This window comes from Castanea sativa, chromosome 4, assembly GCF_040712315.1.
Source record: "Castanea sativa cultivar Marrone di Chiusa Pesio chromosome 4, ASM4071231v1".
Taxonomy (NCBI): Eukaryota; Viridiplantae; Streptophyta; class Magnoliopsida; order Fagales; family Fagaceae; genus Castanea; species Castanea sativa.
Genome location: NC_134016.1, coordinates 47,004,893 through 47,022,222, shown reverse-complemented (window position 1 = coordinate 47,022,222; position 17,330 = coordinate 47,004,893). Strand labels below are relative to the sequence as shown.

General features: G+C 34.9%; 2 protein-coding genes across 4 annotated transcripts; one reads left to right on the top strand and one right to left on the bottom strand.

Annotated features, from left to right (window-relative positions):
• The first annotated feature begins 5,401 nt into the window (after positions 1-5,401).
• Positions 5,402-8,046, top strand: LOC142631291 (mitochondrial pyruvate carrier 1). Of its 3 annotated transcripts, none has more exons than XM_075805430.1 (5): positions 5,402-5,550; positions 6,000-6,105; positions 6,341-6,395; positions 6,494-6,629; positions 7,734-8,046. In XM_075805430.1, exons 2-5 carry the CDS (start codon positions 6,013-6,015, stop codon positions 7,771-7,773), a joined length of 324 nt encoding a protein of 107 aa, XP_075661545.1. In that variant the 5' UTR covers positions 5,402-5,550; positions 6,000-6,012; the 3' UTR covers positions 7,774-8,046. The 3 variants fall into 3 exon arrangements, with proteins under 3 accessions (XP_075661545.1, XP_075661546.1, XP_075661547.1); XM_075805431.1 differs by having other exon boundaries at positions 5,983-6,105; XM_075805432.1 differs by having other exon boundaries at positions 5,471-5,550; positions 5,997-6,105.
• A 1,573-nt stretch (positions 8,047-9,619) lies between these two features.
• Positions 9,620-17,330, bottom strand: LOC142630453 (ribosome biogenesis protein nsa1-like). The gene is made up of 12 exons (XM_075804450.1): positions 17,146-17,330; positions 16,898-17,013; positions 15,932-15,961; positions 15,674-15,810; positions 15,363-15,542; positions 15,164-15,227; positions 14,950-15,057; positions 14,261-14,414; positions 12,937-13,026; positions 12,428-12,483; positions 11,420-11,477; positions 9,620-10,291 (listed from the first exon to the last, which is right to left on the bottom strand). The coding sequence occupies exons 1-12, from the start codon at positions 17,225-17,227 to the stop codon at positions 10,029-10,031; spliced, it is 1,338 nt and encodes a 445-aa protein (XP_075660565.1). The 5' UTR covers positions 17,228-17,330; the 3' UTR covers positions 9,620-10,028.

Below are 17,330 nucleotides of genomic sequence, written 5' to 3'. Positions count from 1 at the left end.
AATGAAACACTAATAAGTTTAGCTTAACTAGTAAACTAGTTTAGCTTAACTAGTAAACTAATTTTTTTCCTGTATATGTGTGTGAAGCTCTCTCCTAAAGACACCCTGACCCTTGCGGTCCACACCTCACAAGCATTTATACTTGTGGAGTGACCACCGCACCAAGAGTGCGCGGTGGTGGTTTTCTCAATTTAATGCTGAATAATGACATTTTTTTTTTCATTTTCCTTATTACTCCTACATTTATTGTTTCCTTCTCCTTGCAAACTTTTTGGGGTTTTTTTTTTTTTTTGGACAAATGAGAGAATCTAAACCTCTTCGGGTATTTGACTATTTTTTCATGTGTATAGTCCCCATATCCCATACGTACTAGGTTATTATGGGAAGGAATTATGATGATTGTTTGACTTTTTGTTTCTTTTGAAACCCTCGTTCACATTCTAATATACTACCATCAAATTTTCTAGTCCCGCTTTATGTTTTCTGGTATGCTTCTTTTTAATGTGAGGTACATCTTTTTGATGATTCAGTTTGAGTATCCAGATCTACTAGAAAATGACGACATTCTGAAATCATAAATAGCACATCTTTTTGGTGATTCGGTTTGAGTATCCAGATCTACTAGAAAACACAACATTCTGAAATCATAAATAGTACAGGTGATGGTTCAAACAGGGTTACAGGGGATCCAAGAAGATTCGAGGAAGGTCATTTTCTTTTATCAGGAATGTAAGATGTGGGTCATTCAATTATGCAGAAGTATATGGTGGTCATTTGCTTTTTCCTAATTTCTCTAACTTCAAAGCAATGGATCTCAAAAAAAAAAACCAAGCCATTACTATAATGTCTTCTTCATTTGTTCATTCCTAACTTGAATACTCATAACATTCTTTACCACTTCAATCTGTAAAAAAAATTTATAGTAAAATTTGTAATAACTTTAACGTTTCCACTTCTATGAAATGATAACTCTTTATCATCAGACCAAGACATTAATAAGTTTTTGGTGTAAGCAGGGATTGAAGACTTTACTAGTTAAGCTAACTGGAAACCACAAGCTACAATACAATTTAGATTTAAATGTAGCATATATATAGGCATTGAAGGTATTTATCTGATCAAGAAAATCAGGTTAGAAAGTTTTCACACAATTCACTTTCCCAACTGAGATTTGGTATAAAAGAAAAGTTGTCTGTTTGTTTTTAAATGTAATTTAAAGTTGTTTTGCTGGTATTACATCAGGCCCAAATGGTAATCTAAACTTTGCTAGCCCACTAGCATCCTTTGTCTACTATGTGTTGCCTCCAGGTTTCGTTTCCCTTGGAACATGAGCATAGACATATTATCATTTTTCTTGTTTCTTTTCTTCATCCATATAAATAATACTTTCACATAGAATATTAAAATAAATTATACGAACAATATGACAAGAATGAATTGAACTTGGAGATTGCTAAAATTACTTTTTTGCTTTATTACCAAAGGTTTATAAATTAACATGGTAATAAATGTGATTAATACACTTCAACAACACAATAAATAATTTTTTTTTTTTTTTTTACACAAGATAGAATTTTTACTCTAGCCTAAATCTAAGTGTATATGTGTGTGAAACTCTTTCTTGGAAACTTGAACCCCGACTCTTGCCCTCCACACCCCACAAGTATTTATACTTGTAGAGTGATCACCGCACCAATGATGCGCGGTGGTGTGATTGGTAACTGATACATCAACTTATATAATAAAATTTATGATATGTCCAAGCTTGCTGCATTCATAGGCAACTCAATGCAAGAAAATTGGGGCGCAATTAACCAATATCTAAGCTTTCAATAATTATTTCCTACATTGGACATATACATCATTTATCTCACAACATATAAACTCTATAACCATGTAAGAGAGATTATGCATATATATATATACACACACACAAGACACATTTTCCTAGGCTTTAGTGTTGTTGCATTTAAGGATGAAATCCTTGTACCACAAAGCTGACTGTTTGGGAATGCGCTTCAAGTTGTCCTTGAAATCAATGCAGTAAAGCCCAAATCTCAAACGGTAATCATCCCCCCATTCAAAGTCATCGAATAGAGACCAGTAGAAATATCCTTTAACATTCACACCATTCCTGTAAAAATGAAATTTTTGATATAAAACAAATAGATGTTTGTACGAAGCAAGCATAGAAGCAAATTATGTCAATATACTTGATAATAAATATCACATCCAATTTCAACGACAAAGAACAAAGATGTTAGAAATACTGAATGATTGTATTATATTTCCTGTGAAAGAATATACATGAGTGCCTTTATATAGGAGGTATATGAGTGCAGTACAAGTAAGAGTATAGTACAAGAATGTGTGTTATATAAGTAATTTAGTTGGGCCTAAAACCCACAACACTATACACGTTAACAGCCTCCTCAAACTCAAGGTGGATGTGAGACCAACTTGAGGTTATCAACCAAAGTACGAAGGCGTCCCTTAGGATGTGACTTGGTGAAGATATCTATAAGTTGATCTTTAGAGGAGACTAAGATCAGTTTGAGAGCACCATGGACAAGATGATAACAGATAAAATGATAATCGATTTCAATGTGTTTAGTCCGTTCATGGAAGACATTATTGTGAACAATATGAATGGCACTCTGGTTGTCACAATAAAGAGGAGTAGCAGAGGATGTATACATACCTAAGTCTTTGAGAAGCCATCGTAGCCAAAAAAGCTCAGATGTGGTATCAGCAAGGGCATGATATTCTGCTTCAGTACCAAAGCGGGCCACATGAGTTTTTTTCTTGCTTCGCTAAGAAATCAGAGAAGAACCAAGAAGAAAGTAATAACTCGTGGTGGACCTGTGATCAATGGGATCTTCTGCCCAATCAGCATCAGAAAATGCACGGAGAATAAGAGGAGACTGAACAGAGTAGAAAAGACCATGAAAGAGAGTGTCCTTTAGGTATCAAAGAATGTGTAGAACAGCAGCATAAGGAGTCAATCGTGGAACAGACAGATACTGGCTCACCTAGTGAACAACATAGGAAATGTCTGGACAAGTGACAGTGAGATAAACTAGGCTGACAACCAAGCGTCTGCAAAGAGAAGGATTAGACAATGGTTTCCCTCCTGAGGGAGTTAGATGCACATTAAGCTCAACTAGAGTATCAACAGTCTTGCTAGCAGTAAGTCCAGCTCGAGACAAGAGTTCAAAGGCATACTTGGCTTGAGTAATATAAAAGCCATCTGTAGAATGAGTGATTTCAAGACCCAAGAAGTAGCTGAGATGTTCAAGATCTTTCATCTCAAATTGCTGACTGAGAAAATCCTTGAGTTCTTGAATGCCACTGAGGTCATCACCAATTATGATAATATCATCCACATACAGGAGAAATAAAATAATGTCTTTGTCAGTGCGACGAAGAAATAAGGTAAAATCATAATGACTAGCCATGTAACACAAGCGAGAGATAGTAGAGTTGAATTTGGCAAACCAAGCTCGTGGAGCTTGTTTAAGGCCATAAAGTGCACGTCAAATGTGACAAATCTTATTTGATTCACAGAGCGACCAAGAGAGGTTGCATATAAATTTATTCACTTAAATCCCCATTAAGGAACGTATTTTTGACATCCATCTGAAAAATGTCTCATTTACTCGCAACAGCAACAACTAAGAGGGCACAAATAGATGAGATATGAGCAACTGAAGTAAAGGTCTCTTCATAATCAATCCCATACTCCTGTGTAAAACCTTTTGCAACAAGACGAGTTTTGTAGCGATCAATGGACCTATCAGAGCGAGTCTTAATTTTGTAAATCCACTTACAACCAACCACAGATTTCTCAAGAGGGAGTGTCACCAAATCCCAAGTATGGTTTTTAGATAATGCATCAAGTTCCTCTTTCATTGCAATCTGCCATAAAGGGTCAATGGAAGCCTCACGATAGGTGTGAGGATCGTGCAGAGTAGCAAGGACAGTGTAACAATGATAGTCAAGTAAATGTGCAGGAATGGATCTTACCCGAGTTGAGTGACATGGTGGAATATCTTGTGCAAGATCTTCAAGCAGAGTAGGAGTAGGGGACCCAAGCTTAGGGTTGGGTAGCTTGTCTTCGACCTGTTCATCTTCCACCTGTTCATTAAAGGGTGAACTAAGAAAGGGATCAATGATATCTGGTGGTTGGACAGAGAAGTCTATAGGAGAATCAGGAGCAACTGTAGGAGGATCAGGAGTAGTTACAGAAGGAATATGTGCCTCATCTGGAAAAAGATGTAAGTGAGAGAGCTCGACAAAGAAACGATGTTCCCAAAAGACAACATTGTGGGAGATACGAAGACGATGAGAAACAGGATCATAACACCGATACCCCTTTTGAGTTTTGCCATAGCCAAAACTATCTATTATTTTTATATACATACATTAGTCTCAATAGTTTATCAACATCGAAATTTAATGAAATGTAAATAGAGGCTCATTACATGTACCAATGAGATTATCATCTTTAAAAACTTTAGTTAATTTAGTGAAACTAATGTATGCTTATTTCATTTGAGTTTAGGTAAATTTTTGCTGAAATATCAAATTGATGAGACTAATGTGAATGCTCTAACATCATAAAACAAAATTATTTTTCTTTTTCTTTTTTGGTTTAAAGTCTACGCATCAATTTATAAGGCTTTTTTGTTTTTAATGAAACTAGAAGAAATTTTATTGCTAATAAAAAATTTACAATGACTATATGTTAGGAAAAACACAATCCCTAATATTGAGTATTTGGGTATATGTTAGGAAGAATTAAGTCAATAAACCCCTAATATACTTATATTAAGACAATAAACTTGTTATGCTTCCTTAGATATAGCACTTAATTCTCTTTTTTCTGGTTTCTCAACAAAAAAAAAAATCTCTTTTTTCTCTTACATTTTATGCCTATTGTTGTTTCAAAAGTACATTTTTAAAGAATCTTGTTATTCAACTAATTAGCATATAGACATTCAAAAATCCAAATCCCAACTATTAATGTACTATAAATTTTAAAAATTAAAAAAATCACTCATATAGTAATTAATATGTTTTATTTTTCTATTAATTACAGCAAAAGCAAATATATGAATGCACACAATTAAGACCCAACTCTTTTTTTTTTCTTTCTTTTTTTCTTTTTTTTTTTGAGAAGAAATTAGACCCAACTTATACTATATCATTCATTCATCAAAAAACTTAATACTATATTATTCTTGTAAAAAAAAAAAAAACTTATACTATATTATTGGAGAAAACTTGATCTTTACTTTCTTTTCTTTTTTTGATGTTTCTCAATTTTATTTATTTTTTTGACAGAAAAACTTGATCTTTACCAGTATATTTATATCAGCAAATAGCCACATGGCTTCACATGATTGGGCAAAAGTAAAACCTCTGTCTTTCATACATATTAGATCCAAAAAAGAGATACGTTTCGTTTTACCTTAATACCCAAACTCTCTCTCTCTCTCTCTCTGTACCCAATCGGCGATCTCACTACTTTCCCCGGCGATTTCTCAGGTATCTCTCAAACACACACATCATCAATCTATCATAATCATCATCGAACTTTTAATTGTGAATACTCTGGAAATTAGGGTCTTAGGTAAAGGGAGCTCAATCTTAATCTAATTTCTCTATATTTTTTTCGATTAGTTTTGTATTAAATCTCTAAATTTAGCATCTTTGATAACTGCCCAGCTCTAATTTCTTTGAAAGTTGCTTATTTTTTTTCATTTTCCCTAAATTTCATTTCTTTTTTAGTACTTTAGATTGTTACATTTGTAGGGAAAGTTTTGGTTTCAAGCTAAATTAACATGTAAAATGTTGCTTAAATTTGAAAACCAGAAAAAAAGTTATGCAATTGGGTATTGAATTTTTGTCATTATTTGTAAAATTTTGATAGTTATCAATGTTGGGTTGTTGACTTTTTAAAAATTTTTGACTGTTTAGAGTGCTATTTGAAGCAGGGTTTGGTCATACATGGCTTCGTTCCGAGCATTCTGGAACAGTCCGGTTGGTCCGAAAACAACTCACTTTTGGGGACCTGTTGCTAATTGGGGTTTCGTCGCTGCTGTATGTTCTTGACTCCTTGATTCTGTGGTTTTTCTGTTTAAGTGTAGATATTGAATTTTTTGTTTGTTTAGCTGATGATGTGATCAAGATTGAATTTTTCGCCAAATGGGTTTTAGAGTATGCAGCAATTCAAATGAATGTTCATGTGTTCTTTTAATCGATTGAATTATTAATAGTTGTGTGATTAGAATACACAGATGGTCATCTGAAATGCAATGTTATGTGGATTTGACAGGGGTTGGCAGATATGAATAAACCTCCAGAATTGATTTCCGGCAACATGACAGGAGGTTGAACATGTCTGGTTTTTGGAAAGAGTTTGCATTTTTGTCGATTTCTTTTGTTATGGTCTAGATTTTGTTGTCACATTTAATGTTGGTGCTTGTAGCTATGTGTATCTACTCGGCACTTTTCATGAGATTTGCATGGATGGTACAGCCTCGCAACTATCTACTTCTAGCATGCCATGTCTCAAATGAGACCGTTCAGCTCTATCAACTCTCACGATGGGCAAAGGGCCAAGGGTAAGTTTTACTGAGTTGTGATTAGAGTTGGACTACCTCTGTTTCTCTGATATAATTCTGTCTCACTAAGAGGTGTTTGAGAAAGATGTTTTTCCCATGTTATATAAGTTCTTGCTATAATTGGAGATACTCTGAATGTGGATTGAATAAGATAAATATACTACTTATTTTATAAATGAGGACCCAGGGTCTACTTAACCTGCTGGCATCAAAGTCACCATTCATTTGATAGCTTAAGAGAGACTGTTTGGAATTTGGTTTCATTATGGTGGCCCATAAAGGAAACAATTGAATAAAATTATAGTGGTGCCTTTGTGTTATTCTTTTTCAGAGTTACATATAATACCTTATACTTGCTTATATAAAAGAAATCTCATCAGAATCAGCACTATCTAGTATCAGTGGCAGTTGATGCCTTGATGGTGATTTCAAATTTTCAATTGCTTTACATTTTCTTGAACATTCCAAAAGATATGGACATTAATATGACCTTCCTCTTAAGAGCATTACCCATTCATCATACAAATATTTTTAAAATGATCTTGATTGGTGAAATTTGAATCTGAGAGTCTGAGACATATTCCAGCTTCATCCACCACTTTGTGCCAGGTCTTGGGACAGGGTGTTCTTATTTTTTTTATTTTTGGCTTACTACAAATGGGTAGGGGGACTCAAAACTAGGTTCTCCCTACTTAGGAGACTAGACAGTACCATTAAGCCATTAGGCTCTTGGCAAGCTCAGGGACAGTTTGAATTGTACACTGTTTTTACACTAATGAAAATATTCAGCACTCCCAATTGATATTTTGAATGTGTTTGGATTCAACTGAAAAGGGGGCTGCGTTTTGCGTTTTGCGTTTTGCGTTTCAAGCCTTTTTTTTTTTTTTTCCAAGCCGCAGATGTTGACTTGTCTTCCGTGAACAGTGCATCCGTGCACTGTTTACGAACCCACAAATTTCACTTTTCAGTCACTTTTTCATTAAAAATGGGTCCCGCGGTACTATTCACACATTTTAAAATTATTTTGCTACAGTATTTTCAGTTTTCAGTTTTCAGCAATAAGTTCTATCCAAACAGACCCTTTGTGTGCTTTCTTTTTGATAGGTACTTGTCACAGAAGAAAGAGGAATCTACATCTCAGTAATTTGATGCTGCAATCTTTTTCTCCCCCGCTTTGCTTTCTGCTTGTAGTGTTATTTGATGCAATATACTCTTGTGCTTGTACTGCTATTGTAGCATAGCTGAGCAGTTGACTGTTCAGTAAAGCATGTCTTTTTTTTATCTTTATTTGTACTGATGCTTTTCGTAATTAAAATGTGGAAGTTGACAAACCTCATAAGAGTAAGAGCTCCAAATTTGTAATTGGTGATGCAGCAATCATGTTATTCAAATAAATGTTAGATCGATTTCCACATTAGCAAGGAAACTATTCTAGATGCTATGCATCCAAAGTGCTGTGATTAATTGCTTGTTCCTCACTCTTGCCCAAAAGCAAGGTTCCACACCTGAAGTCAATCCTTACAAACTTCAAGATGGTGAAGCCAAAATCTGTGGAAAGTGAATCCTCTGATCATCAGCGACCTTTCTTTTCCCCACAATGTGCATGCAGTAACTGATTTCAATAAATGATCTTAGAGGGGGTTTTTTTTGTTGGGGACCAAACTTGGCAAGTTTGGGGGGATTTAGGCATATTGAAGAACTATGAAGTTTTAGCTTCAGGGAGAGGTTCTCTTTGTGGTATTTTGTAAATGCCTGATGAGGTAAAATGCTGTGGTAATAATTCATATGTTGCTCCCCCAATTTGGATTAAGAAAATAATAACATAAATGAATAAAGAATATTTAAATGGAATAAAGGATTGGATGTAGGGTTTTTTCAAAAGTGGTTAACTGGAATGCTAAAGGTACGGATGTTTAGAAGAGTCGGTTGTTTAGAAGATTCAATTTGCAGACATGCTAGAGAGCTCCCATTTAACAAGATATCCACCACTGTCAAAAGTCTTGTACGCACCGGGTGCATGAGGCTTTTGTCTCACTGAGACTCACTTGTCAGTGAGACAAATGTTTCATACGCTCGGTACATGAAATACTTTCTCCTACCATTGGCATTTAGTAGATTATCAACGTGAATACAATGGAAATGGAAAATGTCCTAAAGGAAAACCTATGCATCAAACAGGCCGGCATAGTATAGTGTATTGGATATCCATTTCCAGCTCCGGGCACAATACATCACCAACCAGTTGCTTCAATAAGACTAGTAGTAAGAAAAGAAATTTGGATGGTGGGCATTAATGAGCAAGAGGATAAGTCATTGTTTTAATTCAATCAAAATGAAGCATTAACTTCGTCCACTAGTTCATTATCCTCATGTTAATTTGCGTTAACCAGTCACTGATTAAGCATAACTATCTCTTTCAAAACAAAAGAAAACAAAACTTCATTTCTGGACTTTCCCATGCTAGTCAGGAATAAGAAAAACAGGTCCACAAACCGAATAAATTAACATTGTCATTTTGCTACAATATGGTCATCTACTTGCTTCTTAGTCTCACCTCCTAGCAGAATAAATAACAAAAACATCCGCCCTTACCAGTGACGGAGCCAAGATTTCAAGATTTTAAGTGAAGGGGGCGACTCTGACCTCTAGTTCGGCGACTTTTTTTTTTTTTTTTTTTAGTTTTTAATATGTGCATTTATTGGGTAAAGACAAAATTATTCTATTTAATACTTTTTAAAAGGCCAATTGTTTGTTTGAGTAAAATTGATTAATTAAACTTAACTTTTTTTAGCTTTACTATAGGTGATTTTTGTTGTTGTACAAATGTTTTTGAGCTAGTATATATTGTTTTAGATTTTAAATCTATAAATTTTTTAATGGCCTTTAAAATGAGGAAAGTGCTAGAAGTATTATATTGCTGATATAGTGAATGATTATTGGTAAATAAAAAAGTGATGCAAGCAATAGGCCCAGATGCGAACCAATAAGAATTTGTACATCAACAGTTTATAAAAATATTGTAGATAAGTTTATAACTGTAACGTTACTCTAAAAAGGATCAATGATATTGTGAAGAGGGGAAAATGTAATTTTATAGAATAAAATTGCTAAAATTAATGCATATATATTTATACTAATATATTTTTAAAAAAAATTTAGGGGGGGCCATTGCCCCCCTGGTCAATTAATGCCTCCGTCCCTGGCCCATACGTTAATGATACATGAAGGCTTCCTGTACTCCTAATGTCTTTCTTCCTGCAAAAATAGGACACACACCAACTGCGCGCACTCCAATCTTTGGCTTCTTTCACCATACCTTCTTTAGTCATAATGCATGTCAACATTTGACTCCAGCGCTTTGGATTTTACACACAAGCATGCTCACGTAATAAATCTGAATCATGATTCATCATGAATCTCACATTTTGATCTTTTGCTTTTCTTGGATTTTAACTTCTTGCTTCCCTCGTTTTCTTTTGATGCCTCCTTGACCTTGTTTCCTTCATTTTCTTTCGTTGCTTTTTTCTTCTTCCTTCTTTCATCTTCTTTTGATGCCTTTTTTCTTTTCACAGGCAGTGTTTCTTCCTCATCTCTGATTTCAGTCTCATTAGCAATTTTTTCAGCATTTAGAGGTAGATCTGCTGTTACAGAAGGTTTAACTTCTGCTCATAAGAATGAGGAATGTATAATTAGTAGGTGTGGATTAATGTTGACATTATAATATTATATAACTAGCTTTGCATAAGAGGACCAATTAAGGTAACCATCATGTAAACTAAAAAGTGTACCAAACTTCAGGGTCGAGCAACTTCAAAAACTGGAGTCAGATGTCATATATCCCTATCAAATTTAAAGCATATTTGATCCCCTAAAAACCCTCTTTTAATAAAATTGGGCTAAAATTAAATTTACTCCACTACTTTTATTTCGATTGTCAAATTAGTCCCTAAGCTTTAATTTTTGTCAATCTAGTCCTTTCATCCAAATTTGTTACTAAATGACTGCATTTAAAATTTTTTTTTCCTTCATTCAAATTTTAACTGAAAACATTCAATGGTTGCCCCGTTTAATAGATCTTGTCATTTGATGAGTAGTAGTTAAGGAAAAAAAAATCAACACAGAAGTACCAGATTGAATCATTTTGACATAGCGAGGGACTAAAATAATAAAAATAAATCTTAAGAACTAAATTGACAACTGAAGTAAAAGTCAACTTTTTGCATTGTTTTTTAGTAACTTCATTATAAAGGATAAGACCTTTTGTTTTTCTTTTTTCTTTTATGACAAGGAACCCCCTCAAGGTATGGGCCAGTGGGACCACCACTGAGGGGTCAACCCAGGATGCCTACATACCCCCACTGAGCAGGCATCAAGTAAATCGCAAAATACCTCAGCTAGGAATTGAATCAAAGACTTCTGGGTTTACAGTTATCCAGGCACTCTCCCTTATTGCTGAGGCATCCCGGGTGGGGGCAAAGTGATAAGACCTTTCCTCATTGGTAAGCTATACACATCTCGTGAGTCTTGAACTCACTACCTTACCCTCCATCCCACTAATGAGGGAGGAGCATGTGTCATTTGAGCTAAAGCTCATTAGCTCCAGCCCAGTGTTAGAATAATCACTCAGATCATATGAACAATAAATTGCTTCAAACTACATTACTGGTACCTGTCCCCCCAATCATTCCTTGTTCACGAAATGTAACATGCCACTAATAGAATAATCATAGTACAAGAAACAATACTATTGGCTTGGTCCATAACGGACAAGACAAAAACAGAAAACTAACCTTCATCAGCAAAATTGGAATCAAAGACAACATTTGTAAGATGCTGCTTCAGGAAAACCTACATGATGAAGACAATAAAAATAAGATGATGGAAATTTATGCAGTGTAGCGCATTAGCTTATAAAATCATAAATGAAAAGACTATCTACAATACATGCATGAGCTCTGTAAAAGTGTCAACCTCACAGGTGTCAGGGCCACAGATTCAAACAATGAAACTCATAGCAATACATAGGTCCAAATAAGGGGCAGTCATTAGGCTTGTGGACCAAGAGTCAGTGCATGTTTAGGAATGCTTAGGCTTCAATTGGAAAGCAGACCTTTCCAGCCAAAAGTTTAACTGCACCATCCCTAAGCAGACCTTTACAGCCAAGTATATGAGTGCACCATGCATAAGATTAATGCACTTAAATATATACATTCACCATTAAACCTTTTTGCTCAATGTTTTCAACATTATGCCATCAGGTTAATTGACCATCTTGCTTGGATTCATCACATGCAGATTACTAATGTCCCTTTTAGATTCAAAGTACTGTGCTGATGGCAGCATCTCACTTTATACAATATTCAAATGAATGGTAGCTTCAATCATTTGAGTCTATCAATGAAAGCAGAAAAAAACTTCAATTTTCATTAACATAATATCCAACGAATTTGCGAAACCCTCAGAAATGGATTTACTGATTCCTTTCAATAAAATAAAATAAAAGATCAAATGGTTAGAACAACAATTTTTTAGCATTGAATGCAAAAAAGCTATGTCACTGATTCACTCATCTCTACCACAGCCTAGATTTGTTCTTGGCCTCAAGGTAGAACAAAGAGTTTTGAGCATTAGGTAAGAAAATTTGGGATGCTAAAACAATGAGTAACAAGCTACAAAAATGTAACTCTAGTAAGGCCAAAAAATAACTATAAGAGTTTAAAACTAGCACATATCTTCAGCCCTGTCTTTCAGCAAGAAATTCTAACAACTCTTCATAATCATAAAGTATAAGAACATACCGCAGACAGAAGTTGCCGAGTCTTTATATCCCATAAGCGTAGATAACTGTCCAGTCCTAGAAATTAGTCAAGTTCTCAGTTTTGATGGTCAAGAAAAATTGGTCCTAAGACAAACAAACTTAACCTCAAAAGGCTAAAGGATGATTCCATAAAATTAAGTGAACCCACACATGATGAAGTGCTAACTGCACACACCCTTCTTTTAATTAGAATATTAATACAGGAAATGACTTTCAGGAAAAAAAAATAACAATAATACGAGAATAAAAGGTTTTCATTGCTTACGAGGTAATATAGCAAGTGATTGAGTATAAACTAAGAAAGAAAAAGAGGATATGCACACACAATAAGAAACTCAGACTACAGACCTCTCTCTCTTGATGTGCGTGTGTATGTGTGCGTGTGCGTGTGCGTGTGCGTGTGCAAATGGTGTTTTGTGAGTATGTATGTATGTCAGAATGAGTTCCAATGCAAATTAACATAAAGGTAAAACAATACAACATACTCACCACAAGATGCTATCACTGGAAGCTCTGGGTGCCTGGCTATAGATCTGATGCTTCCAGAACATTTGCCCAAAAAGCACCCCAATAATTTTCCTGTAAAAAGATACTTTCATCATTTATGGAGTTACAAGAGAGAAGAATCTCAAATCATTCAATAAATATGAATTAAATGCAAGAATAAATCAATTTTCACATCCAATTTAATGCAACTCAATTAACCTCAATCCAAAAATATGTAATAGTAACCAATAATCCTAAGTAGACCTTGGAGTAAGACGGGATCAATTTTCAGTGTTAAAAATGAATAATACCCTTGAATACCTACGGTACTTGAAAAAGGACCTATGTCCAGACATTAAACGTCATATGCCAATCAATTGTGCATTAACAATTTACTTTGAAAAAAAATATTAATTTCTACAAAAGGCACTCTCTATTGCATTAAAATTTCGATACTGAATTAGGTGTTTTCCTGTGGTGATCAAGCTCTTCCCAGATATGACCCCTTAACACAAAATTTTTGATGCATGTAACATGAAGCAAACAATTGAAATGAAGCTAAAAGAAAACCATTGTATATTTCGTAAGTATTATATGCCTCATCTTTTGGATCTAAAATTTTTTTTTGATAAGTAATAGGACTTTTATTGAAAAGAATTGAACATCATGTTCACGATGGTGAACACTTTGAACAATGAATCCAATACAAGAAAATCAAGAACTAAAGGAAATAGAAACTAAAAAATCAGATACAACAGTACATTTGTACACCCCCAAACACGAGCCCAAAGAAACAGAGTACAAAAAAGTAAACATTTTAGATGTTCCAAAGTTCTCGCCTATCTTCAAAAATACAGGCATTACGTTTTTGCCAGACTAACCACATTACACATGCCGGGACCATAAGAAAAACATTTTCCACAAATCAACACAAACATAAGGGCATGTCTATCAGTTTGTATATCCCCACCCGAAGATACATGGTGGAGCAAGCATTTAGCAATATATATGAATGAACCCAGATGCCTGCACACCCGCTCACACAGGAACATAGAGAAACCCCGCATATAAGACTTGATCACCTTAAATGATAATTGCCAATCTAAATTAGCCAGACAGTACCAAAGGAAGGCAATGCTCTTTTCTTTTTTCCATTTTTCTTTTTAATAACCAAAGGCTTTCTACTGATGAAAACTAATTAAGTAAATAAACAGAACACTTACACTATCAAAATACACTACACGAGAGAGAATGTCAAATGTATCCTCCAGACTTCCACACAAATAAAATATCAAATATGTGACAACATGATGGAACTACAGTTCACCTGTGCGCATGTCAAAAGAAGCAAGGTCACCAGACCCATTCCCTACATAGACTGTATAGCCATCTAAATCTTCAGTTACTGATTTGATAGGCGTCTCCCGAAAATCAAATGAGATAACAGGTCTTCGTTGAGCGGAAATATCATAGAGGCGAACCTGTTATGAAAAAAAAAATGAATTGAAGTTTTTGAGTGGCTAGATGATTACGATTACAATAGAGCTTCTAGAGATAAGGTAATAAAGAAATTGTGGTTCCTCCAAGATACCAGCAAAGACAAAATGATAAGAAAGCATTCCAAGTTCTATAAAAAATAAGAAACTAACAATTTTAAAAAAAAAGTAACTAAGAATAACTTGTATATCATAAAACTAACCAAGGATACAATTGAAAGAAGAAAAAATTTTATACTTCATCCTAGGTGTGTTATTAGTCATTGTTAGTTTAATGGCTCATGATCAATAACATGTAGAACATGGGCATTCTCTCTCGTGACATAACATCTGACGATATCTCAATTGAAGAGAATTCAAGTAGACAAAAAAACCCCAATTCCAGTCAGCATCAAGCAATACATGCTCAAAGGACAGTAGGAAGTGAGAAAAAAATCCGTATGAATGTTGCATTTTCAGAAGTTACTAATATCCAGTTATTCAGTCCAAAATGAAAGAAGAATTTGCAATGAAAGATTACCTGATGACTGTTGGTGCCAGCCACAATTTTGCGGTGATCATCCTTACTCAGGAATGTTGATGATGTAAACCAAGTTGGGGTAAAAATATCAAGACTGTTCTTAGGAGGCTGCATATAGTAGAAGCTATTAAATAAATGCAACGACAAAATGCATGTTAAAGAAAATTAATTTGTGAATTTCTTTTAAGATTTAGCAGATAAAGGAAAGGCTCACAGATTTGGCAGCCCAGATTTTAGTACAGTTGTCAAGATCCCACATGTTCATTTCAACACCCTTTCTGAGATGGAAAACAAGAAAACCATTATTTCATATATGAATAAGCTAGTACACACCATAAAATCCCACTACGGAATGACAATTGACTTAATTCTCAAGCTTATAAATTCTGATTGTGCATCTCGAGAGTACTCACCCTCCAAATATAGCATATTTTTCACTTCCATCCACTTTAGAACATAAGATATTGCCAGAACTGCATACACTCCATGTATTTGACGAACCAATAGAAGCAGAACCTGCAGGTGAATCAGTAACTTCAATGGACCTCATGCTTGTGTTTCCTTTTGTTGTACAAGTAAGCAAAGTACAAGACCTAGAATTTAACAATAAATTCAAAGATCAGAAGCTGTATGCATATGGGAAGAATGCAGCTGGAAATCAAAGATGTAAGCACCTATGGTGGAATCAGGTGGCAAAGCCTAAAAAACAACGATATTGCAGTACCTGGATGTCAACTCCAATTTCTGTCCAGCAAATAAATGCAACCCAACAACAGCATCATCTTCAGGTCTAGGACCATCCTCATTAGCATTAGAAACCGTGAAACGAATATCCCCATTAATTGCACTGAGAACCTCAATCTGTAGTATACATTAAGAGCACAAATATTGAATAGGATCTTCAATAAGCCTATAACTAACAGTCAAACTTGAAAACCGAAACATGCAGCCAGATATTCATAAGTCCCAGAGTGTAACTCACCGTACCAGTTTTTCTTGCCACTGCTAATAACTGCAAGAGAAAAAGAATAATAATTATTAAAAAAAAAAAACACTTCTGCAAAGTAAAGGATTTGATGGCCTTAATTACATTTTAAGAAAAAGATTGATAGAATATCTGAATTCATACACATGTAAAACAAAAGGATAAATTGCCCTAGTTCAAGCTAAAAGCTTCTATTTAGGCAATAAGTGAGACTCGCAAGTTGCTCTTTGGCAAGCAAGCCATTATGCATTATAACCAGATATATGCAAGGGAATGACTAGAGCATCCAATCAACTGGTTGCAACCAATATTAGAACCTGTTTCTCTTAAAGGATGATACATATAAGTTGCCTCTTACTTCTTCAGAAAACAAACAGAACATACAATGGCAATTAAGTACAATGCTTGAAGTCCCAAACTTCGTGAACAATTACAAACTCAATTCGTAATACCCATTGCAAAATTTAACTCAAACCACAAAGGCTCATATTATTTGTTTAACTTACTAATGCTTTATTTAAAATAAGTGTTGGCCCCAAGAAGATGGTGAATAGCAGATTCAAAATAGTGGCCACCTTTTCATGAAGCATGGCACCCAATGAATTCTACTACGCTAGGGGCAATATTAATTAAACTCCATTAGCTGCATAACAAGCATTCAAACTGAATGTGTCAACAGCAAAAGAAACCCAACTGAAATCAAAACTTACTACCAAGTACCAAGATAAAGATGCTTACAAATGCAATATTCATTTCTACACAAAATCCTGTACACCCAATTCTCACACCCAATTCTACATTTAACCCATAGGACATGGAAGCTTCAACAAACCATACTCTAAACTAACAATTGGAACCAAAACCAAACACTAAAAAAAATTGAAACCTATTGCCAACAACAACACAGATGCTTGAAAGTCAAAATTCAACAAACTCAAACAATTTGTAACATCCAACACATACCGGGTCATCTTTACGGTCATTGATAGAAGCAGCAAGCACACATTTTGATGAGTCCAGCTCACCCCACCTCTCCACCACCCTAGGAGCCCCTCCTTGACTAACCTTAGCTTCAATAACTATTACCCCAAAAAAAAAAAAGACATAAACACCAAGCAAAGCATCAAAAACCCAGATATATAAATACAAAATAAAGCCTATAAAACCCAAAAGACAAGCTTTTTACAAAAGGGTGTAAGAAAAAAATTCACCTTTGATGAGACCAAGTGCGTCGAAGGTTAGAGCTCGAAGAGAAGGGCAACCAGGGCACTCTAATGTGGTTGTACGAGGCATCTTTTTGATAAAATCTGCGTTTACACTCACAAACAAAAAGTAACAAACCCCTACACCAAAAACCAAGGAACAAACAAAGTGCAAGAAACGTTAAACCCTCGCT

Bases quoted from the DNA above. Each gene is read 5' to 3' on its own strand.
- LOC142631291 (XM_075805430.1), top strand. From the start codon at position 6,013: ATGGCTTCGTTCCGAGCATTCTGGAACAGTCCGGTTGGTCCGAAAACA. The intron at 6,396-6,493 runs GTTGAACATGTC...TGGTGCTTGTAG, and splicing joins TTCCGGCAACATGACAGGAG to CTATGTGTATCTACTCGGCA. The intron at 6,630-7,733 runs GTAAGTTTTACT...TCTTTTTGATAG, and splicing joins CGATGGGCAAAGGGCCAAGG to GTACTTGTCACAGAAGAAAG.
- LOC142630453 (XM_075804450.1), bottom strand. From the start codon at position 17,227: ATGCCTCGTACAACCACATTAGAGTGCCCTGGTTGCCCTTCTCTTCGA. The intron at 14,415-14,949 runs GTAATCTTTCAT...TTTTCATAACAG, and splicing joins CTGGCACCAACAGTCATCAG to GTTCGCCTCTATGATATTTC. The intron at 11,478-12,427 runs GTATGTTCTTAT...TTCATCATGTAG, and splicing joins CTCGGCAACTTCTGTCTGCG to GTTTTCCTGAAGCAGCATCT.